The sequence below is a fragment of the Plecotus auritus genome, assembly GCF_963455305.1.
Source record: "Plecotus auritus genome assembly, chromosome: 2".
Lineage (NCBI taxonomy): Eukaryota > Metazoa > Chordata > Mammalia > Chiroptera > Vespertilionidae > Plecotus > Plecotus auritus.
Genome location: NC_137771.1, coordinates 35152487 through 35177998, shown reverse-complemented (window position 1 = coordinate 35177998; position 25512 = coordinate 35152487). Strand labels below are relative to the sequence as shown.

Here is a 25512-nt window from a genome sequence, read left to right as displayed (position 1 = left end):
TGTGTATCCCCTGCTGTCTCTGTTGAACCCTAATATAACTAGTCTCAAAGAGGTTACTTGTCCAAGCTTTTAAATGGCAGAGACTGGACTTAAATGCAGGTCTGTCCCACTCCCAGCTCCATGCTCTTTCACAACAGCATGCTGCTTTCCCATAAGCCATGGTTTGCTCAAGAAGGTCTTGATTTACAATATGCTGTCCCAGTATCCCATCCAGTTTACCATTTGTCTCAGATTTCTCATTTTCTTAAATGAACAATTATTATTAATCACCACATTAAAATAAGCCAAGATGGATTTAGTACACTTCTAAATGTATACATCTAGCTTCTGGCCAAGATATCAGCTAATCCTGTGTAAGTGCTTTAATCACTTGAACAAGTGATGAAATCTGAAAGAGAACTAGTGATAATTTCACCTTTCTTTTCCTTGAGGCTACAGACATAATGTAACTAACTCTTTCTTTTCAAAGATAGCATGCAGAAGACTCACTGAGTATCCTCAGAGGCAAGCAACCATGGATTGCTAATTGCTTATAGCCTTTCCAGACAGTGGGAAAAGTATTTGACACTGGTGCTCCTGCTGGCTATTTGGTGTTCAATGACCTGCAAGAAGCACCTGGCCACCAGCTGGCTGTCAGTGGGGAATTCCAGGTTAGGTGGGAGGAGTCAAGTCTGATAACTCTTGAGGTGGTTTTGTGCTTTTCTTATTTATTGTAAAGCATAAATCTACAATTGCTTATTTATTTTGTTGTTTGGCAATAATTTATTATCTAATATGCCCTTTCAGTAGCAATGAGCTAAAATGAAGAAATTTTATATTTAATACAAAATTAAGTACTAACTTTCTATTTCTGTAGAAAGTAGATAAACAGACAATTTGCATAAAACTTTTGAGGCTATTTCTATTTAAAACGGAGCTCTAGTGACATCACTGTTAACAAGTTAGCTGCAATTATCAAAATTTACAAATGTTTTCATATATCCAAAGTTAAACTTTTAAGGACAAAAAAAATTATCGAATACAAAAAAAAAATCAACGTGGCAATATGTGTGCTCTACTTGTAACGTATCATCAGATTTTAAAGACTGGAATCTGAAACACTGACTCTACAAATTAGTATTGAATGTGCTTGAAAACAAGTCCTCTAAAAATTGGTTGCATTTGTTCAAAATCAGCTGGAAATCTTTAATCAAAGATTAAAGTTCAATGAATAATGCTCAAAAAAACCCCACAACTTTAGCTTTGAAGCTTTTAGAAAATAGCAATTATTATAAACAACGTTTGCCAAAACACTGAAATGCATCCCTTAAAATCAAGGAAACCCCTAGCTTATGTGGCTCAGTTGATTGGAGCATCATCCCATACACCAAAAGGTGGTAGGTTTGATCCCTAATCAAGGTATCAATGGATTGATGATTCTCTTTCACGTTGATGTTTCTCTCTCTCCCTTCTTCTCTCTAAAATCAGTAAAATAAAAAAGCAAAGAAAGAACTGAATAAATTAAATGGTGAGAGCTCAAATAGTATAAAAGACTGAATTTTGAAATTCTATAATTATACTTTGTAATAAATTGTAGGAATTCCAGCAAAAGAATATTTCTATTTTTAGCTGAAAAAAATTATACTCTGTACTGAAATGAAATGAAATTACAAAAAGCCTACAATTCTGCAGCATCTAAATTTCATGGAACATGTAAAATAATCATATATAGGGACAACTTACAAGAAAAGATTTATCTTCTAAAAATATTTGTCAAAAAGAGTACTTTTCGTAGAGGCAAAAAAACACTGCCTGTGAAAATATTAGGGCTGATAACTATAGTTTTCAATAAAAAAAATAGAATTAAGAATATTCTCCATTTAGCAAAAATTTTCCTCAACTAACCAGGTACAATGTGTACAGAAAGCATATTAGCAATTAAAAATATTACTGGTTACAGAGAAGAGTCAACTGTAAGGGTTAACAACCACAATGCATAAAATGTAACTGAAAAATACTGCAGGCAGTTTTATGAAAAAATTAGAACTAGTTAAACTATATTGGAAAATAATTACATTGTTCAGAAAAGTATTAGACAGTATGGCTAAGAAACTGATTTAAAATCTGATTATTACCAAGAATAATTATTCTGCTTATGTTTTTCAATATTCTGATAACCAATGTAAAGACTTTATTTTGTTGTAATACAGAACAAATGTTTTAGAAATGTTTATTTTTGAAAACAGACCTTGAATAGAACTGTTTTACTGATCTACCAATGTAATTAAACCATTTTGATGGCTAAAAAGTATTTTTTTTAAATTTACAGAATTGAAAATATAGTGTCCCTTTTATTCTCAAAAATGGCCCAGTTTCAATGAAAAATTACAGGTATGGGTGTAAATTTTCTGCTAGAGAAAGTAAATGAAATGTGTTCCCTAAATAATGAGCTAATTGTTTTTTTATTTCAGAGATGAAGGGAGAGGGAAAGAAATATCAATGATGAGAGAGAATAATTGATCAGCGTGCACGCCTCCTACTGGGGATCAAGCCTGCTACCCAGGCATGTGCCCTCACCCAGAATGGAACCATGACTTCCTGGTTCATAGGTCACTGCTCAACCACTGACACAGGCCAGGCAATACTGAGTAACTTTTTAAATACAATTCAGTTGAATTTTTAGTGCCCCCCAAAAAACTCATACATAGTAAGAAATCCTGAGTTCCATACTACCTTATTAATCATCACATTACAAACTCATTGGGTTACTACATAAACACATTTGAGAAGGCCTGAGCTCACTAAAGTGTTCTAATCTAAAGTACACCTTGTGCTGATTACTATACTTATACGATACAGCTAAGTGAGAATGGAAAAAGCCATTTAAATTGCCAATTCACTCATCAAGCAAAATGATCAAAGAGTGTTTTTCCTGTGTCTCAGTAAAATTGGCTTTTTTTAAAAACTGAAATATAACCATTTTAGAGTTTAAAAAATCACATATACACAACACACATAATGAATGCACAAAGGAAAAAATGTGAAAGGTATAGCTAAAATGCTAACAATAATTATGTCTGGATAATGGGATTATAATTATTTTTACATTCTTTACATTACTCTGTATTCCCTGAAAACTTTTTTTTATAATAAGTATGCCCTACTTTTATAAGTAAAATTAAAAAATAAAGCTATTTTCAAGTTGGAGGAAAATATGAAACTCCAAAAATTTAAAATCAGTATGCAAAATTGTATATGAATTTTTGACAAGGAAAACTTTTAAACTAAAGTTGTCAAAATCAAAATCTAATGTTATTAGAATTTTAAAGTGATTTTTTATCATTAACTGTATCATAAACTCTTATCAGTTGCCACAAAGTAAAGGGGGGATAAGAAGCTGCAAGTTTTATTAAGAAAAGTCATGTAGAGAGAAACCAAGATGGTGGCATAGGTAAACACCTAAACTGCTGCCTCGCACAATTTCAAAACTACTACTAAAAGACAAAACGGACATCATCCAGAACCACAGGAAGGCTGGCTGAGTGGAAATTCTACAACTAGAAGGAAAGAGAAAAGCACACTGAGACTCAGAGAAGCTGCAGGAGGCAGAAGTACTGAGATGCGCATGCGGAGAGGACTGGCAACTGAGTGCGCAGCTGGCTTTCTCAAGCGGGAGGGGGACAAAAGCTCCCGACTGCACTGAACTCCAGTTCCGGGCGAGACTCTGGGGACCCAGACTCATTCGGGGAGAAACTGGACTGTCTAGCAGCAGGCGGAACTCGAGGGCAGCTTTCTCTCAGAGGTGCTTGCAGCGAATACCACAGGACACTGAGACACAGGGGCCTATTAGAGCAGGGCTGACAGGAAACCAATGCTGTCTGCTCCGCCCTGAGACTCCGCCCCATTCAAGCTGAGCACAGAGGCTTTTGCCAAGTCTTGTCTCATAAAGGTGTCTCCAGCACAGAAGTTCTCCCATCATAGACACAGCTGATCCTCACAGCCAATTGGCCTGGAGGTCAATTCCTCCCAGTGATACCAACAACAACCAAGGCTTAACTACAACAAGACTGTGCACACAGCCCACAAAGGGGTGCACCAAGAGTGTCCACGTCAGGTAACTGGGGAGGCTGAGCCACTGGGCCCTATAGGACACCTAGCACACAAAGCCACTCTATCAACTCAGGGAAGCAGCAAAAATGCGGAGACAAAGAAAGAAATCACAAAGAAAATTAGTAAAATGTATATGAATATCTCCCTCCTGTCAGAGTCTGGGGTGCACTGCGGAACCTAGAGTCAAGTCCCCGCCCTGCACGCACTTCAAAAACATTGGAGACCCAGACCCGGCTGGCCCCACCCCCATCAAGCCCCTCCAGGCAGGGGGCATAGCCTCAGGTTGCCCGGCCTGGCGCCGGGTGGGGGGCACAGCCTCAGGTCCCCCATCAAGCCTCGCCAGGCGGTGGTCGCCGCCTGAGGTTCCCCGGCCCGGCACTGGGGCAGGGGGCACGGCCTGAGGTCTCCTAGCCAGGCGCCAGCGCAGGGGGGCGTAGCCTGAGGTCTCCCCACCTAGCACTGGGGTGGGGGTGTGTGGCCTAAGGTACCACGCCCAGCATCAGGGCGGGGGGCATGGCCTGAGGTCCCCGTCAAGCCTCATGGCGCGGGGGGCACAGCCTGAGGTCCCTCGCCCCAGCCAGGCGCCATGCAGCCTCAGGTCCCTGCTGTTCGGTCGTGACGGTACGGTGTCCCAGCTAATTTGCATATTCCTCTATTATAAAGATAGATTACATAGATAAACAACCCTCCCTGTTGCCATGTGACTTGTAGTGCCTCTCTGTGGATACCCTATTGTTGGCTTGGCCATGTGACTTACTTTGGCCAATGAAATATGAGAAAGTTCCAGTTCCAAGTAGAAGTTTTAAGAGCTTTGTGTGTTTCCACCAGCTCTTGCTCTTTTCTCTCTGCCAAGAGAACAGTATGTCATAAATAGGGGGTGCTCCTTCATCCTGGATCCTGAAATGAAAAAGAATTGCGGAGTAGAACCATAATAGATTACTAGAGAACCTATAATGTGAGCAATAAATAAATTTTTGTTATTGTAAGCGCTGATATTTGGGGTTATTTCTTAGTGCAGCATAATCTAGCAAAAGTTAACACTAGGTAATCTAACACCGAAGTGTACCAGGTAGTAAAAGAAAAAAAAAAAAAGGAGGTCCTGGTTATTGGAAATTCAAAAGTTGATAAATGAATGTTGAGTTGCTTCATATAAATTTTTTATTGCATTTTTTGGGGGTTTTGTGGAGGGGGAGATGCTACATTATATGACTTCAAGAGCCTATGATTCTATAGTGCACAATATGAACTGAAACTTTAGTATTAGGCTTATTGTAAATGGTTATAGTATGTTGAAAAAAGGTAAAAATAGAAAGGCATTCTCTAAAACATAATGCAATCTTTTTCCATTAATCACAAGATCAAATGATACGAAGAATAACCAGTGAATAAATTAATAAAATGACAAAGGGAGTAGTTATAAAGGAGTAGCATGGAGGATCTTTGTGATGAAACAGTTTATCTTAATTGTGGTTATAGTTACATGAATCCATACATGATAAAATTACATATGCATAGTATATATATACAAAACCACAAATAACTATTTGAATAAGGTCTGTGAATATGCCAATGTCAATTTCCAGGTTTTGATCTTGTACTCTAGTTTAGGAGGTGTTATAATTAGGGACAACTGGTGAAGGGTATATGAGTACAACTTTTTAAAACTTCCCATGAAAAGGTCATGTTGAAGACCAATGTGGAGTAGACAGAAAGTGGCAATCCAGACAGAAAGAACACTATGGATAAAGGCAAATAAATATAGAAGTCTAGGTAGTGAAAAGGAGACAACGGAATAGATTTCATTCTTTCAAATAAATCACTCATAATCTTTTTAGTTTTGCTCTCTCTAAAAATGTAAGATGATGAGTATCAATTCAGTACTAGTGAAAATAAAAAAAATAGTGTTATGATGCACATAATTTTCTGGGTAATTTGCCATTCAAATATTTTTGGCATATTAACATGCAAAAATTAAGCTTTTTAGAATTGAGCTTTCTAATACTCCCTTTTCAAGAGAGCTAAGGAACTAGAAGGGAAACTAGTCCTTACATGCTTGGAATCTTCCCACAGTTTTAGTTACCAAAGGTCAAACACTGTTCAAAATATTAAAATGGAAAATTCCAGAAATGAAAAATTCATGTTTTAAATTGTGCACCATTCTGAGTAGTGTAATGAAATCTCGTGCTGTCCTGCTCCAGCCTGCCCAGGATGTGAATTATCCCTTTGTCCATCATATCCACACTGTATGTACAATAAAATATTTTGGGAGAGACCACATTCACATAACTCTTATTACCATATGATATTACAATTGCTCTATTTTATTATTAGGTATTATTGTGCCTAATTTATAAATTAAACTTTATCATAGGTATGTGTGTACAGGAAAAAACATAGTATATATAAAGTTCAGTACAATCCATCATTTCAGGCATCTACCAGGTATACTGGAACAATGTATCCCCTGTGGATAAGGGGGACTACTACTGTACATCTGTGTGTCAAGATACTGAGAACCTATAAATATAAAAGCCTAAGCAACCGTTCGACCGTTCAACTGGTAGTTATGATGTGCACTGACCACGGTGGCAGACACTCAACGCACAGGCATGGAAACATGGAACAGACTGATGAATCTCAGAGGGAAGGGGGAGGGGTGAGGGCGGGAAGAGATTAGCCAAAGATCTTATATGCATACTAGAGGCCCGGTACACGGATTCGTGCACTGGTGGGGTCCCTCAGCCTGGCCTGCGGGGATCAAGCCAAAACCAGCAGTCCAACATCCTCTGAGGGGTCCCGGATTGTGAGAGGGCACAGGCCAGGCCGAGGGACCCCACTGATGCTCAAATCTGTGCACCAGGCCTCTAGTATTAAAATAACAAACTACAATCTCTGACATTTGAGAACTGAGACTAGTGGGAAAAACAGACAATAATAAAACATTGTGGTTAAGTGCAATAAGAGGGAGCAAACACAGATGCTATGGTATCAGAGATAACTGAGGGAGACAGAAGAGGAAAAGTCATGTCGGAATTATTATTATATAACAAATTAAGATGGGAAAAACTGAGCAAGTCTCTTACGAGTCTTTTTTTTTTTTTTTTTTTTTTTGGTGCACAGGAGGGCACTCCAACCAAAAGAGCCACCTGGCCAGGGCCACTAACAAGTCTAAGAGGAAGCAATCAAGCAACTGCAAAGTGCACTTCTATCTTAAGGTCCCTGCACTTGCTGTTGCCTCTATCTGGAACATATCCATAGACACTCATATGGATCACTTCTTATTTCATTCAAATCTCTGATCAAATGTAACCTAAGAGGGGCCTTTCTAACCACCCCATCTAAAGTAGTATCTTATGGCATTCTCTTCCCTTATCCTGCTTTAATGTTTTTCCTAGCTTTTCTCATTATCTGACATTTATACCTGTTTGTTTCTGTTGGTTTCCCTTACTAGAGGACAGTGACTTTGTCTTACTATGTATGTAACAGTACACTGAGTGGCCAGATTATTATGATCTCTGAATGCATAATAACCTGGCCACTCAGTGTATATCCTATATAATAAAAGGCTAATATGCAAATTGTCCCCTCGATCAGGAGTTCGACCAGCAGGCAGGCCGGCCAACTGCCCATATCCCTTCCCCCTGGCCAGGCTGGCCAGACCCCACCCATGCACAAATTCATGCACTGGGCCTCTAATATATATACACATACACACACACACACACACACACACACACACACACGCACGCACGCACACTCTGAGTGGCCAGATTATTATGCGTTCAGAGATCATAATAATCTGGCCACTCAGTGTATAGACAGAAGTGCTTTGCAGATAGTGGGTACCCAATATTTGTCAAATGAACAAAGCAAAGGAGAGGAAGAGAAATTCAGGCACATCAAGAAACACATATAAATGAAAGATATGAGAAATGGGCCATGCTGGTGTTCTTGGTCAATAATAATTGTTATAGCAAATATTTATATTTACTAAGGACTCACTTATGGGCCAGGCACTATTCTTAGCACTTTACTTATATTATCTCATCTAATCTTCACAACTCTCTAAAGTAGATACTCTTACTCTCATTTTACACATGAAGAACCTGAAACACAGATTAAATAAATGCCCAAATTCATATAGCTAGTAAATAAATGGCAGAACTAGATTCCAAGCCATGCAGTACAATGCCAGGACTCACTCTTTTCACCACTACCCAAAAGCACTGAAAATTGCCAACTTCTCTGGGTTGTTTCAACATGTTTAAAAAAAGGGGGGGGGGGGAAGAAAAAAGGAAAGAGAAAATACCCATTATAATTCGTCTTTGTGAATATTACATGTTTCATATACTTAAAACCCTGTATGTTACTCGCTAGTAGTATTAGTTTCTTAAAAATATGAACTACATTTACCAAGCAAATGGCTAAGTAAATCCCCCATCCCAAAATTTCCAATTCTGATTCAAAGTAGGGCTGAAATGAGGCCTAAGAATTTGCATTTCTAAGTATTCAGGTGATGCTGATGGTACAGAATCATGTTCAAGAACCCCTGAGCTACATAACCAAAATGTGAATTAAACCTCTTTCAAATAATACTAGGTTTCCTGAATATCAATGGCTGAACTAGGCATCTTCAAAGTACTGAAAATATATATGCACTAGAGGCCCAGTGCACAAAATTTGTGCACTCGGAGGTTGGAGGGGGGGCGGTCCTTCAGCCCAGCCTTCGCCCTCTCACAGTCCTGGAGCCCTTGGGGGATGTCCACTGGGAGCGGGTCTAAGCCAGCAGTCAGACATTCTTAGCGCTGCCGGGGAGGCGGAAGAAGCTCCTGCCACTGCCGCTGTGCTTGCCAGCTGTGAGCCCAGCTTCTGGCTGAGCTCCCCCTGTGGGAGCACACTGACCACCAGGGGGCAGCTCCTGTGTTGAGCATCTGCCCCCTGGTGGTCAGTGCACGTCATAGCAACTGGTCGTTCCGCAGTTCAGTCGATTTGCATATTAGCCTTTTATTATATAGGACTAGCGGCCCGTTGCAGGAAGATTCCTGCAATAAGGCTTCCTGCGGCAGTCTGCTTCCCTCCCTTCTCCCCCACCCCGCTTGCTTGTTTCTCCGCTTCGCTCCCTTCTGCAGCGCTTGGCTTCCTTCTACGCTGTCTTCAGTCTTCATTCTGCGCCTGGATATACAAATTAACCACCATCTTGGTTGGGTTAATTTACATAGTTGCTCCTGATTGGCTGGTGGGGGTGGCTTGTGGGCGTAGCGGAGGTATGATCAATTTGCATGTTTCTCTTTTATAGATAGGATGTTTTCCCCTAAAGATTAGGAATAAGTGTCCACTCTAGACACTTCTATTCAACATTGAACTGGAGGTTCTAGCCAAGAAAAGTAAACAAGAACAAGAAACAAAAGGCATCCATCCAGATAGGAAAGAAGGACATAAAACTATCTCAGATGACATGATTTTATATATAGGAAATCCTAAGAAATCCATTAAAAAAAGTTATTAGAACTAATAAATGAGTTCAGTAAAGATGCAGAATATAAGATAAATATACAAAAATTAACTGTACTGTTATAAACTTGCAATGAATATGAAAATTAAATTAAGTCAATTCCCTTCAAATAGCTTAACAATAAATTTTTTAAAATCTTAATTATAAATTTAACAAAAGTATAAAACTTAGACTCTAAACATTACAAGACATTGTTGAACAAAATTAAATCCTATATAATAAAAGGCTAATATGCAAATCGACTGAACAGTGGAACGACTGGTCACTATGATGCACACTGACCACCAGGGGGCAGACACTCAACGCAGGAGCTATCCCCTGGTGGTCAGTGCACTCCCACAGGGGGAGTGCCACTCAGCCAGAAGCCAGACTCATGGCTGGAGAGCGCAGCGGTAGTGGCGGGAGCCTCTTCCACCTCCACAGTGGTGCTAAGGATGTCTGACTGACGGTTTAAGCCCACTCCCCAGGAGCGGGCCTAAGCCATCAGTTGGACATCTCCCAAGGGCTCCCGGACTGTGAGAGGGCACAGGCTGGGCTGAGGGTCCCCCCAGAGTACACAACTTTTGTGCACTGGGCCTCTAGTCTATACTAATAAAAGGGTAATATGCTAATTAGACTGGGAGACCTACCGGACGTTCTTCTGGACAAAGCCATGGTGGCGGGGCCAAAGCAGAGGTGGTTAGGGGCATCAGGCCAGGAGGGGAAGACAGTTGGGGGCGAGCAGGCCAGCGGGGGGGGGGGGGGGGCAGTTGAGGGCAAGCAGGCCAGCAGGGGGCAGTTAGGGGCAAGCAGGCTGGCAGGGAGGCAGTTGGGGGCAATCAGGCCGGCAAGGGGAGGCAGTTGGGGGCGGTCAGGCTGGCAGCAGGGGGTAGTTGGAGGCAAGCAGGACGGCAGGCAGAGTGGTTAGGGGCAATCAGGCAGGCAGGCAGGTGAGCGGTTAGGAGCCAGCGGTCCCGGATTGCGAGAGGGATGTTCAACTGCTGGTTTAGGCCCAATGCCACAGGGATCGGGCCTAAACCGGCAGTCGGACATCCCCCGAGGGGTCCCAGATTGGAGAGTGTGCAGGCTGGGCTGAGGGACACCCCCCCACCACCATGCACAAATTTCATGCACCAGGCCACTAGTATATATATAAGTGGAAAATGGGGTCCTTTTTGAGGTGATAAAAATGCTCTAAAATTGACTGTGCTGATGACTGCACACCTCTATGAATAAACTAAAAAACATTGAATTGTAAATTTTAAATGGATAAGTTGTATTACATGTGGATTATATGTCAATAAAGCTATTTAAAAAGTTTTAAATTTGTAAAGAAACAATAGGGCAGGAAGCTCAAAGAAAATCTCTTAACACCTAAACAATTTTTAAACATTTTATAAATTCAGTACCTCTAGTACTTCTTAAAGTTATTTGATGGCTCATATTTCTAAATGCAGATATAGTTTTAAAAATTATCATTAATTTTGACACATGGAATAATTTTAAACTAGTACTAGGAATTAACTCAGTAAATTTATAATTTGCAGAATATACTTTTCCTTTCCTAGCCTCAAAATGAAAGCTATAAATTAGTACCTAAAAATATTCATTTTTTAAACATTTTAAATACATATTAAACATGTATAAGTATGCAAGTCATGTCAATTATATACACTAATTTTTAAAACAGAATGCTTTGCAAAGTTTTCATTTTAAGATTTTTTTCTGATGAGGTTATAGGAAAAAGTAAATCTTGTCCACTTAACCTAATACTGGTAAAATTCCTGTATTAAAATAAGGACGAAATTATTAGTGAAAAATTGTGAAAGTATATAAGAAAAATCTGCCAAGCACAGAGACAAATCAAGTCATTTCAAGCAAGTCTGGCTCAAAATACAGCAAATAAAGTTTTTGAACCATTCTAAAGAGCCAGATGGTCCAGAATCCACTCCCTAAATTTTACAAGGCCTTGCATAAAAGTGTGCCAGAAAAAAACAAAAACAAACACAGAACAGAATGTAACAACAGCTAAGAATGAAAGTATCCCAGCCAGCAAAGGATAAAAACTGTAAGCAAATTAAAATTATCCATCTTCAAGCTCAGAATTTTAATGCCAATGTCCTATACTAAGTGAACTTTACAAATTATAAATGGCCTTTGTAGCCAAATTAAATATGCTCAACTTAGTTTCTTCACAATAGTACTTAGACATTATTGCTCCTATCTGAGAATATTACTGCTGTCGGCTTTGTCATTCAAAATATTCTAAATATAAACTAAACAAAAATCACTCGTTTCATTTCAAAACTCAAAAGTATCAGAGAAAAACAACTCACTCATGTAGCACCATTTATTACTCTACAAAAAAGGAATTCAGCAAACAGTATATCAAAGGTTATTCTCAGGATAACACTCCTACCAACTGAGCCATACTGGCCAGGGCAAGAAAACATCAGTTTGAAAGTAAATATTTGTATGACACACACTAACCTAGACCAGTGGTCGGCAAACTGCAGCTCGCGAGCCACATGCGGCTCGCAAGCCGCGGTTTGCCGCTCTGTTGACTAATGAGTTTGCTGACCACTGACCTAGACTCTCGATTCCAATAATTACAGGCTGTTGTTGTTCCTTGTGATTAAGCCCCCAGGCTTAGGTTTTCATGAGTTACAAATTTCTAGAGTTTGCAAAATATAAAACTACCTTCTATCATGTTTACAAAAACCCTTCACTATTACTTGGTACAACAATCACTTTCTAGAGATGTAGTCTATGCCAGCGGTCGCCAACCTTTTGGACCTCACGGACCATCAGTGGTCCGTGGACCACCGGTTGGCAACCGCTGGTCTGTGCAGTAAGTTGATTTTCACGTAATAAGAAGTTGCAGCCTAGAACATATGTTCAGTTATAATCAAGGAATAGCACCATAATTTGTTCTATCATAACTATTTTGCCCTTAAAGATAAAGACTCATTCAATTTATGAGCTTTATACACTATCTGGATTATAATCCTGGCTCTACTACTTAGCAGCAGCTTGACCTTGAACAAATTACTAGTACTTCCTTCACCTCTGTACCTAAGTCTTCTCTTTTTATAAAACAATATTAAGGATGATCAAGTTAACAAGGATAATAAGGATGATCCAGTTATCAGATTGTAAGGATTACTGAAAGCAGTGTCTGACACATCATAAATGCTCAATGAGTATTAATTATTGTTATTATCATCCCAATATTGACCTCCTCACCCCTCTCTACACACACACACACACACACACACACACACACACACACACACACACACACGCTCTGAATAATCTGTTACTTTTACATAACAACAGAGGAATGTAATATCATGTGGATGTTCATTTTCATTCCAAAATTTGTCTGAAATATTGTCAATGACTATTTACAGGAAGCAGCATTGAAAATGAGCTTGAGAATAGATGTGCCTGGGTTCAAATCTAAAATATACCATTTACAATAATCCTGAGTAAGTAATAGATTAACTCCTACTTTAGAAAGGCTGTGAAAATTAAGTGAAATAAATATACGTAAATCACCTAAAAGTATCCACTGCTTATCAGGAGTTTAGCATCAGCTCATAACAGTGACATAAGAATGTTATCCTTCCAGGATCTTTGCATTAATATTTAACCCTCTACATAGAATTATTCCACAACTAAAATAAGAGCACTAAGAAAGGCAGAAAAATTACACACAAAATTAAGTTCACAATTTCTGGTTGTCTCACCATTTAAGTGTTTAAAACTCAATGTCTATGCACTATTAGTCATTCATGGCTCATGGAAGTAAAAATATAAAGATAAAATATTCCCTCTGTCCCTGTCCAAGAAAGCTCATACTTCTGTAACTCATATAAGCCTTAATGGATCACTAAGTTTAAAAAGTAAATATTTAAACCAGTGATTCTCAACTAGGGGCAATTTTGTCTCAGGAAACATTTGGCAGTGTCTGGAGATACTTCTGATTGTCCCAACTGGGGAGTGCTTCTAGAATCTCATGGATAAGGATGCTGCAAAACATCCCACAATGCACAAGAGAGCCCCCACACCAAATAATTACCTGGCCCAAAATGTCAACAGTGCCAAGGTTGAGAAACCATGATCTAAAAATATCCAAAGTATTATGATATAGAAGTTTTCCCAGAAAACATAGGTTCTTGGCCAAATTCTTATTTTACTGAAAATAACAATAAACAGCTTGATTATTTCAGATGGAAAACTCCTAGTATCATTAAATTACCACTATAAAATCCCCAATCTAAAGGGGGAGGATGTGAGGCTAACTTTTCTCTGTATATCTGTACCATATAAAAACAAGTTTTTAAAAAAGCTTCAACCTTGCCCTAGCCCAGTGGTCGGCAAACTCATTAGTCAAAAGAGCGGCAAACCGCGGCTCGAGAGCCACAGTTTGCCAGCCACTGCCCTAGCCAGTTTGGCTCAGTGGATAGAGTGTCAGCCTGCAGACTGAAGGGTCCCAGGTTCGATTCTGGTCAAGGGCACATGCCTGGGTTGCAGGCTCAATCCACAATAGGGAGTATGCAGGAGGCAGCCAATCAATGATTCTCTGTCATCACTGATATTTCTCTCTCTCTCTCCCTCTCTGAAATAAAATAAAAATATATTTTAAATAAATAAATAAATAAATACAAGATCTTCAACCTTTGTTTTTTAACTAGAGGCCTGATGCACGAAATTGGTGCAAGAGTAGGCCTTCCTTCCCCGGGCTGCTGGCACCAGCTTCCCTCTGGCACCCGGGACCCGGGCTTCCCTCCAGCCGCCAGCAGGTACCAGGGACCCGGGCTTCCTTCACAGCCTTGGCTTCGTCCGGAAGGACGTCCAATCTAATTAGCATATTATGCTTTTATTATTATAGAAGATTGCACCTCCAATTCATGAAAGCATTATTTATATAATAAAGATGTTTCTTACACTTCACTTCTTTCTTACTCTTGGACAAAATATTAAAAGTTCACAGTTATGTGATAGGAAAGCACAATAAGAGGCCAACTTTTAACAAATACCATTTTCATAAGGTTGACAATGATCAAAAGTTTGATAATATACTATGTTGATAAAGCTGTGGAGAAAAGGCACACTCAAACACTGTTACTGAATACAAATTAGTATTATCTATTCAAATTAAAAATATCCTGCCCTGGCAGGTTTGCTCAGTGGTTAGAGTGTCATCCCTGGGACTAAAGGGTCGTGGATTTGATTCCCGACCCCCGTCTGGACATGTGCCGGAGGCAACCAATAAATGTGTCTCTCTCACATAGATCTCGATCTCTCTCTCTCTCTCTCCCCCCCCCCTCTCTCTCTCTCTCCCTTCCACTCTCTAAAAAAATCAATGGAGAAAATATCCTCGGGTGAAGATAAAAACACACACGTGTGTGTGTGTGTGTGTGTGTGTGTGTGTGTGTTTGTGTGTGTATGTGTGTATCTACATATACATATATATCTCCTTTGGACCAAAATAATACCCACTTAAAACTAATGCACATACTCAGACACACATAAAAAGATACGAAAAAGAGTATTCACTGCAGCACTGCCAGTAATAACAAGAGAATGGAAACAACATAAATGTCCATCATTAGATGGCTAAATAAATTATAGCATATTCATATAAGGGAAAATCCTGAAGTTTTGAAAATAATGAGGGAGATCTGTATGTGTTGGTTTAGAACAATCTAAATCAATTAAGCTTTAAAAATAATAATGATAATGAGCCACACAATATGGAGCTTACTAAAAATAAAACATACATATATAGCATAAATATGTATGTATTTGCATATAAATCACAGACTATTGCTGGAAATACACACAAAAGAAACTGGCAAGAATGAATGCCTCTAAGAAGGGGACTGAGGGCCCAGAACAGGAAGGAGACTTTCACTGGTATTGTTTGAATTTTTTTAATATGGGTTAATACTGGCTCTTTTATTTACTGACTGTAAAATTTAAACAAATCACAAATTCTGAGCCTCAGCATTCTCCAATTTGATATGATGTTAATAATAGCCTAGCTCATTGGTTATTAGGAGATCAAATGAAAGAGCATAAAGTGCTCTGTAAATTATAAAGCAGAACACAAGATTATAAATTTGAACGAATTCCCCAAACCAATTACAATAATTATTATTATTATCATTCTTCTGACCAATTTCTGTAAGCCAAATGATGGGAATGTTTAAGATGAAACCTGAATGTAGATGCAATCTTAGAACACAGATTTTTTTTTTTTTTTTACTTTACCTATAGCTATTGACTTCAATTTAAAAGAGTACATTTTCAAAAAGTTGTCAGAGAAATGCTAAATCAGCTGATTATAGAATGAATACGTGCTCACTATTGAAAAGAAGGCAAATAAAGATTACAACCATGCTATTACAAAATCTTGAGGGGGTTTTCCTCCAGTCTTTTTTCTATGCATGCTTAACTGGCTTAGGTCATTTGTCTAAATAAAATGTTTCCACTTTACTCTAATACAGCATTCAAATTATAACATTCCTCAGATTATTACAAGCTTCTAATAAACATAATTTTTAATGCAAGGCATAATATTTTATCTTCTTGAGAGTTAAACCACTTTATACAATTCCAGGGTGTGGATTTGCCTAATGAACTCTGCCTGGATTAATTTTTCATTTCTTTCTCCAAGTAACCAGATTACCTGTCTTTCTCTCTGTCCAGCCCCAGCTTCCCTCCCCCCAAGACATTTTCCTGCTTTTGGTTTTCCCAGAGTTCCAATTTTACTAAGTCCAAAACTCACAAAACTCACAAAACAAAATACTATATAAAGTGTGTTTATAATTCCTTGAAAAATAAGTACAACAACTTAGATTGAGCCCTAAATCAGATTATTAGTGAGAGAGGAGATTAGAACTATGATTTGTTGCTAAATAGAGATGCTCAATCTTTTTCTACCACATGTTAGTCTGTTATCATTCTGTCTGTGTCTGCTGAAAACAGAGGAATACTCTTCTGTTATTCCTGGGAGACCTGCTATTGGACAAACCCAACTGTTCCTAATTAATTTCAACTATGACAACTCCTCCCAAATGCTAAACATTCCAAGCCATTTTTGAGAACAGTTAGATACCGCTCAATGAAACAACAAATTTCTTGAGAATACTAGATTGTCATTTTCATACTCTGCCCTGTATTTACTGTCATAATTGTTAAACCAGCCTACTATGGTGATATATTTATTAACACAACTATATAATTTTTTTAATGAAAATTGAAAATAAAATACCAGAGACTAAAATTATGGGAGATTTTTTCCCCCTCCAATTTTCAAACTTTCTATAATGCAGTTATATCACTCTTGAAATTAAGAAAAATAATTAGAAGGAAAAGTACTCTTATAGCATTTATTATTTTAGACCACATACTAAGATTATTTTAAATCCCATTCTAAGGACTTTGTTATTATTAAAAAAAAATAATCCTTATTAAATTAAAACAAGAAAACTTCTGCATAAAGCTGAACTGCTGGAAGATTATTTAAAATACTCATATCAGCCAAGCCAGCATGGCTCAGTGGTTGAGCATTGACCTGTGAACCAGGAGGTAAAGGCACATGCCCAGGTTGCGGGTTTAATCCCCAGTGTGGGGTGTGCAGGAGGCAGCCAACCAATGATTCTCTCTCACCATGGATATTTCTCTCTCTCCCTCTCCTTTTCTCTCTGAAATCAATAAAAATATATTTAAACAAAATAAAATAAAATACTCATGTCATGCCTATTTCAATAAAATAAAACCTTTATCATCAAGAGCACTACTATATACCCGCATGAAAGTTGACACATGAAAGACACTGGAGATTCAGAGGCACAACACATGGCTTCCATCCTCAAGTTTTCTACCTAATTAGGACAATAGGGCATATACTGAAATAGGGAATCAAAAATACAAGGAAACATTGGATATGCCAAGCATCTAGCACACAGAAAAGTATAGTGGAGTCCTACAGAGTCCTTGGTTCAAATCTTAGATCTACCACTTACTGGTCGATGTAAATTACTTCCCTCATTTGTAAAATGTTAGATTAAGTGAAGTAAAATTCTTGGCATATAGTAACACCCAAAGAAAAGCTAATAGCGTTATTGTTATTATTAGGGATACAGGTTTGAGGAAGAAATGGGCAACTGTAAAATGTTTTAAAGAGAATTATTAATATCTTTTTGTAATGTCACCATAAGCAAAAATCACAAGATCTTTCTCAAGTTTTACTTCTTATTGACAAGAAAAAAAGTGAACACCTGGTGAAAACAACTGAAATTAGAAAACACTAAGGTTATCCAGCACTGAAATACCCTGGGAAAATCACCACTAAATCTGTAAATCATAGAATATGATCTATAAGAAAGAATGTTAGTTGGAAAGGTCCTCAGATCAGCTAATTCAAACTCCGCTACTAAAATGTAAGCTCCAAGTTTTGTCTCCAAGCTCCAAGATTGTTATTTATTTTGTTCACTGGTATATCCTCAATACTTAGAATAATTCCTAGCATACAGGGAATGCTCAACAAATATTCATTGAATAAATATTAAATTAAGAAAACTGAGGCCTGGAGACTTAACTCAGTATCATACATTGTCATACATTGAGTTAAGTTTGGCAGAGCTGGGACTGGAACTAACATTTGATTATTCTAATAGTCTATCCTCTTTAGAATCTGGAGTATGCTCATTTATTTTGGTGGTTGAGGAGTTGGAGGGTTGGTTGGCAGGCAGGGGAAGAGGAAGGAAGAAGTAAATTAAACATTTTTCACATTTCCCCCCAAATGTCAGTTTTGCTTACTTGACAGAGGCAAAAAAAAAAAAAAAAAAATACACACACACACACACACACACACACACACTAATAAAAGAGTAATATGCTATAATTAGACCCGGAGACCTTCCAGGAAACCTTCTGGACAAAGCCATGGTGGTGGGGCCGAGGCAGAGGCGGTTAGGGGTGGTCAGGCCAGGAGGGGAGGGGAGTTGGGGGTGATCAGGCCGGCAGGGGGGGCCAGATGGGGGCGAGCAGGCCAGCAATGGGGGGCAGTTGGGAGCAATCAGGCCGGCAAAAGGGGGGGCAGTTGGGGGCGAGCAGGCTGGCAGTGGGGGGCAGTTGGGGGCAATCAGGCCAGCAGGGGGGGCAGTTGGGAGCAATCAGGTTGGCAGGGGGGGGCAGTTGGGGGCAAGCAGGCCGGCAGGGGGGGCAGTTGGGGGCAAGCAGGCCGGCAGTGGGGGGCAGTTGGCGGTGATCAGGCCAGCAAGCAGAGTGGTTAGGGGCAATCAGGCAGGCAGGCGAGTGGTTAGGAGCCAGAGGTCCCGGACTGCGAGAGGGATGTCCGACTGCAGTTTTAGGGGATCGGGCCTAAACCAGCAATCAGACATCCCCCAAGGGGTCCCATATTGGAGAGGGTCCCATATTGGAGAGGGTGCAGGCCCGGCTAATATACTGAGGGACAACCCCACGCCACTAGTATATCATAAACAAGAGAATCCCAGTACAGTGCCTAGCACATGTTAAGTACTTAACAAATATTAGTTGAACGAATGAACCTATTCCAAAACCATTATTATCTCATAACCAGAAGTGGAAACTAACTTCAGCATCTGTTTAATCTTTGTAACTGTCAAAGAGCCCTTTAGAATTTTCAGTCATACAGAAGACAAACTTATTAATCACCTTCTTCCACATGGGCACTGAGGGAGGAGAGACGAATTAAAAGGCAAACCAACCCCGGAGGATCTCTTTCTCTTGAGTTTACCTATGTCTGTCTGTCTGTCAGCCTCTCTCTCTCTCTCTCTCTCTCTCTCTCTCTCTCTCTCTCTGTGTGTGTGTGTGTGTGTGTGTGTGTGTGTGTGTGTTGGGGAAAAGGGTTGACATAAACATATTAATAATGAATGTGAAACCAAGTTGCATTGTTATCTGTTTATTGCCTCAAGCAGTTAAAATATTAAATTAAAAAACACAAATCAGCAAAGTTTTAGAATAACAAGGAGGCATTAGAGTATATTAATACTTGGGAAGATTCTTTTTCTTGTGCCTTTACAAATATCTTATTGCCTCTTAATGGCTTAAAAATCAAAATATTCTAAATTGACTTATTTGAATCAATGAATGTATGAGAATAATATTCCTAATTCAGTATTTACTCTGTGTGCATGCTAATATTTAAATATGTAAAAACCACAAAACATATTTAAATTATTTAACTGTCTATAAAACTGACAGAGACTGAAGTAAACCTCCAGAAACAAATGCTAATAAATAGAAACTAAAAACATAGTATTACCCAGGGAGAGAATAAAGCAGACACACAGCTAAGAAGTAAATCTATAGGAGTCTTCAAGGGAACAAAATCTTCAAGAGGGGAAAAAGTCCTGCCCAAATTGGCCAACAGAGCCAGAGAGCAACAGCCTGCCAACAAGATCTTGTTTAATGCAAGTCACTAACAAGCCTCATAAAAAGTGAACACCAAAGAGTCAATGTTGCCATTCCTTGAATTTGGGTTTCAGGGGGACCCTTCCAAAGGGATTCACCACCAAGATTAAATTGCCACATTCCAAGGATTATTCCCCATTACTTGCTTGTCAAAATAGGATAAGCAACACTAAACAAATTAGGAAATAAATAGACTGCATTTATGAGACTGGTAATTCCTGCAAGCTGAAGCTAGTTATTTTACCTGAGACAAATGTTTATATGTGATTCCTGGTTCCTGGTGAGGACATTTTTCACTCAGTCTATCCTAGAGTTCTAGGAGGAACACCCCAGAGCCTCTTGATCACAATACTGAAAACACTCCAGCCCAAATGCATACCCTATCTCAGTGTTAAAGTCTCATAAGCACTGACAAATCCAGGCCAAGGAGACTACAAGGTGGCGGGAAGGTACTACAAAGCAGACAGGAAGGCGAGGGTGGGCCCCGAGGGGGAAGTACCTGGCCACCAGCTGTGGAGGGAGTAGGCTGAGAAGTTGAAACTAGGGTAAGTTTTGGTTAGAGGAGTGGGAAGGGACCGACAGGTGCAGGTCACCTCGTCACCCTGGACAACATGGGAAGATTACTAGTATAGCTGGCTTTCTTTACAAAGAGGAGGAACGAGGATCCCAGAGTGAGTGATGTTGAGAGGTTTTCTGGGAAGCACAGGACAGGGTTCTGAAGGAAACAAAAAGGGAAGAGGAAAGACCCTGAGAACCTATTTTGGTGAAGATTCCCCCAGGATGAGTGATCTCTAGGGTCAGTTCCCAGCCCTAAGACTGATGGAACCACCACACCGGTTATCCGCTTGGACAGCGATTAACTGAAAGTCCACCGGTCGGAATGGAAGCCGACTGGAGAAGGAAGACTCATTATCGGGGATCCGCCCCCGGAGGAAACCTGATCAGGAGAGTAAGGGGCAGGGGCTAGCAGTGTAGGCACTTGGGTAGGATGGGACCTGTCTGGAATAGAGACTGACTGGAGGAAACTGCTGGGAAAGGGTGGGCTTTCGTTGGACTCCAGTGAGAACAGGCCGGGGCGGGGCGGCCAGCTCGGGAAGGTGACTCTAACTGGGGAAGCGCTCTGCCTGGCCGAGGGCGGACTGGGGGCGAGGCTGGTCGCAGGAGCTCAACAGGCGCTCACCTGGGACAGTCTGGCCTGGAAGGAGGAAACTTCCTGGGTGCGTGAAAGCTGAGTGGAGAGAAAGGGGCCGGGCACCAGCTGAGCGGGGCGAGAGTCACCGTCAACTCCGCTGGGGTGCGGAGGGGTGGGGAGCCCCGCAGCGCCGCGAGGGGCGGGGCCGGGGGCGCCCACCGACCCTGGCGGGGTCGCGGCTGCCACAGCGGAGCAGCCGGCTCGGGATGGCGCCTTCCCTCCCGCACACACGCACACGCTCTCGCTCTCACTCTCACTATCCGCCGCCCCGCCCGGCGCCGAGAGAAAATGCCCGGGTCGGTGAACCCTTGACGGCGGGATGCGGAAGGGGTCGACCGGGAACACCGGCCGACCGAGCCCAGCGGATGGGCTGGCGGCGTTACCTGTGTTAGGGAGAGCTGGGCCGCCGCAGCCATGGTGTTTCCATCATGCACGAGAGGGGAAGGAAGGACGGGCGGACTGGGGCTCGGGGCGGGGAGGAGGCGGAGGGAGCGACCGGAGGCGAGGCGGGCGGGCGTCTCCCCGAACTTCGACAACTTCCCTCCTTGCCCGCCCCGCCCCGCCTGGCCCCGCCCGCCCGCCCCGCCCGCCCGCCCCGCGCACGCCGCGGCGGCACCCAAATCCTGGCGCCGGAGTTTGCGCCGCCGGACCGGAGCCTCTCCCCAGTGGCCACTTGGGAAAACCCGGCGAGTATGACGGGCTTTGGAGCCAACTCCAGATTATCCTGTGAACTTCAGGCAGGTCTTCTGCTTCTGAAAAATAGAGAAATTATAGCCAAAGTCTAGGTTTCTTGTGAGGACTAAATGATATAATGATGTAAAGTAATAACAGTACTTTAGATATGCCAAAATCTGTGCTAAATACTTTATTTTTGAATTGGAGACTGAAGCATAAGCTGTACAAATGAAAAAACCGAAACATAAATGTCATACCTAATATCATACAGCTAACTAGATAGCTGGGATAGGATCCAGGTCTGGCTCAAAAACCTTTCATTTAACCATATGCTATTGGGATGTGATATTGGAATAGAGGACTTAAGTCACACCCTTCAGGAGTCAACTTCTAGGAGGGAGGGGAAAGGAATACTTTCCTTGCCTGCTTGCTACCTGCCACACTTAGATTGTTCAATAAAAGAGCACTGGGACCTGCTCAGTTGCCTACAGTACTCCTAACTCCTCCCACAGTCCACCTGGCAAACTCCTCCTACTTTCTCAAGACACAAGTATCACCTCCTGTGCAAAGTTTCTTCTGGCCTCCCCAAGTCAGTTACACACTCTCCTCTTCTTTTTTCAATTTTATTTTTTTAATCATCACCTGAGGATATTTTCCCATTTATTTTTAGAGAGAGTAGAAGAGAGAGGGAAAGACAGAAATATCGATGTGAGAGAACCACATCAATTGGTTGCCTCCTACATGTGCCCCGACCAGGGCCTGGCAGGGGAGGAGCCTGCACTGAGGTACATACCTTTGACCAGAATCAAACCTGGGACCCTTGGGTCTGCAGGCCAACCCTCTATCCACGGAGCCAAACCGGCTAAGGCCACTCTCCTCTTCTTTTCAACATTTTTTTCTACTTTATAAAGCCATCATCACCCCAGTAACTGTTTACATCTGTCTACCCCTCTAGACTGAAAGCTCCTCAATGACAAGGACTATTTCTGATATACGTCTATATCCTCAGACCCTAGCACATAGTATCCACTCAATAAAGGTCTTAGATCCTGACTGTATTAAAAATAGCACTCCCTGCCAAAACCGGTTTGGCTCAGTGGATAGAGCATCGGCCTGTGGACTCAAGGGTCCCAGGTTCGATTCCGGTCAAGGGCATGTACCTTGGTTGCGGGCACATCCCCAGGAGGCAGCTGATCGATGTTTCTCTCTCATCGATGTTTCTAGCTCTCTATCCCTCTCCCTTCCTCTCTGTAAAATATCAATAAAATATATTTAAAAAAAAAAATAGCACTCCCACCCGACCTCTTAGTTGCTCTGATATGTTCCTTATTATATTCTGCCTGGTTCTTAAGTTAGTTGAAGGTTTTGTGTGACCCTACTAGACTGTAAAATCCTTGAGAATAGTGCTGACTCATGACTATATCCCCCTCACAGTTTAGTCTAGCACCGAGTAAGCATCAATAAATGTTTTTATCCAGAATTGGTCTTCCTTTCTCAGTATTGTGTGGTGGCTTCCCACAGAATAAACCACAATTCTATCAGGCCCACGCCCTGTCATAGCAGTCCCCATTTGACCCATCAGGAGGGCCAAATGAACAAGAAGATCCACGACTGAATTAGCCCCACCTAAGTTTTTAGACCCTTGCCACCACAGGCAAAACATCCTAGATATGCCCCCAGAGACTCCTGACCCAATTAAGACTCCTTTTTACAAGGCCCAGTCATGAAGAGTGAGACATACAGGTCTGGTGAGCAATTGATTATTCCAGAAAGTCTCCCTTGAGCTCCTTTTGCTGTGCTGTTGTTGTTTTTAATATTTTTTATTGATTTTGAGAGAGAGAGAGAAAGAAGAGGGAGAGAGAGAAACATTGATGTGAGAGAGAAACATCTATCGGCTGTTTTCTGCATACCCTCTACTGGGGATTGAGCCCAAAAACCTGAGCATGTGCCCTGACCAGGAATCGAACCAGTAACCTTTTGGTGCACAGGACAACACTCAACCAAGTGAGCCATACCAGCCACGACTGTTATTCTTAACTCAAGAGAGAAGGGGAGATACTGTTTTAAATTATTCCACCTTGGTACCTCTATCAGCTATTACCACAACTGATGTTTCTACTTGCATTTTCTATTTTATCACATTTGAGCTTCACAACAACTCTGAAAGGTAATAATCACCACACCCACTTTATAGATGAGGTAAGTGAATGTCCTAGAAGTTAAGTGATTGGCCCAAGGTTATACAATTCATAACCAAAGCAGTATAGCATAGTGGAATATATAGGGCTTGACATCAGAAACATCCAGGTTCCAATGCTAGCTCTACCATTTTCTAGCTGTACAACCTTAGGGTTGTTGTGAAGATGAATAAAATAACATATGTGAATACCTAAATATGTAGATATACAAATTTAAATAAGAAATCTGAAAGTCATAGAATAAATTGCTATTGGGAGCAAAAATTCAAGAAGACTCCTCTAAACCATATGAGATACAAGATATTAGATTAGAATCCCAGGTATATAGAGTTTCCTAGAAAAGCAATGTAAGGTAGTAAGGAGAATATTGGAGTCACTTAGTATGTGACCTCAGATAAATCATTTAACCTGTTTGAACCTCAGTTTCTCACATATAAAAGAAAGCAATTCAATGTGAAAAATGATGAAATATAAGAAATTATTTTATAATTATTGTGTGATTGATACTAAGTAAAAAACAACACATATTTGCCTGGCTGATGTGTCTCAGTAGTTGAGTGTTGACCTGTAAACCAGAAGGTCACAATTCAATTCCCGGGCAGGGCACATCCCAAAGTTTCAGGCTTGATCCCCAGTGTGGGGTGTGCAAGAGGCAGCAGTTTCTATCTCACTTCCTCTCCCTTCCTCTCTGAAATCAATAAAAAAATATTTTCAAGAAATAAAAATAGGGGAAGGTGGGTGGGAAGAGATCAACCAATGAATTTGTATGTATATATGCATAACCAGTAGACACAGACAATGGGGTGGTGAGGGCCTAGAGGAGGGGGAAAGGGAGCAGGCTGGAAAAGATCAATGGGGGAAAAAGGAGGACCTATGTAATACTTTCAACAATAGAGACTTTTTAAAAGTAAAAATAAAAACTTGACATGTGGTGCGGGATGGCAATGATGGTCCAAACTCCCCAAAATGCCTAGATCTTCTGGGTCTGAATTTTTGTAAATGACACACCAATGACAGTTTGAGAATGCGTGTCCCAGATATCATCAAAGCACTGGGTCATATCCCAAATCTATTTTAGGAAAGTAAAATGTAGCTGATGGAAGATATGTTATGATCTAATTCATTGTGACAAGAATGAGCTTCATGGAACAGACAAAAAGGATTAGGGCCACTTAATGTCTCTCAGTCTCTACACCTCATATTCCTCATGGGTACATTGGAGATAATAATATCTACTTGTAGGGATTGTGTAAGGATTAGAAATCATCCATAAATGTCCTATCAAAGACCCTGGCCTGGAATAGATAGGACAGTGGTAGCTATTAGGATATCATTCTTCTATATCACTTCACCATTTAACCCTCTACCCCTCAGATAACCCTCCAATTACTAAG

At 40.7% G+C, this 25512-nt stretch overlaps 1 protein-coding gene across 2 annotated transcripts in view; it reads right to left on the bottom strand.

The window, feature by feature from the left end:
• Positions 1–21813, bottom strand: part of EPS15 (epidermal growth factor receptor pathway substrate 15) — a 120769-nt gene extending 98956 nt beyond the window's left edge. Inside the window, exon 1 of one of the 2 annotated variants that reach the window (XM_080658062.1) lies at positions 21629–21813. In XM_080658062.1, coding sequence (XP_080514188.1) covers positions 21629–21661 — 33 coding nt within the window. In that variant the 5' untranslated portion in view covers positions 21662–21813. The remainder of the gene's footprint in view (positions 1–21628) is intronic. The other variant, XM_080658063.1, reaches the window with a different exon arrangement.
• Between the last annotated feature and the right edge of the window lie 3699 nt (positions 21814–25512).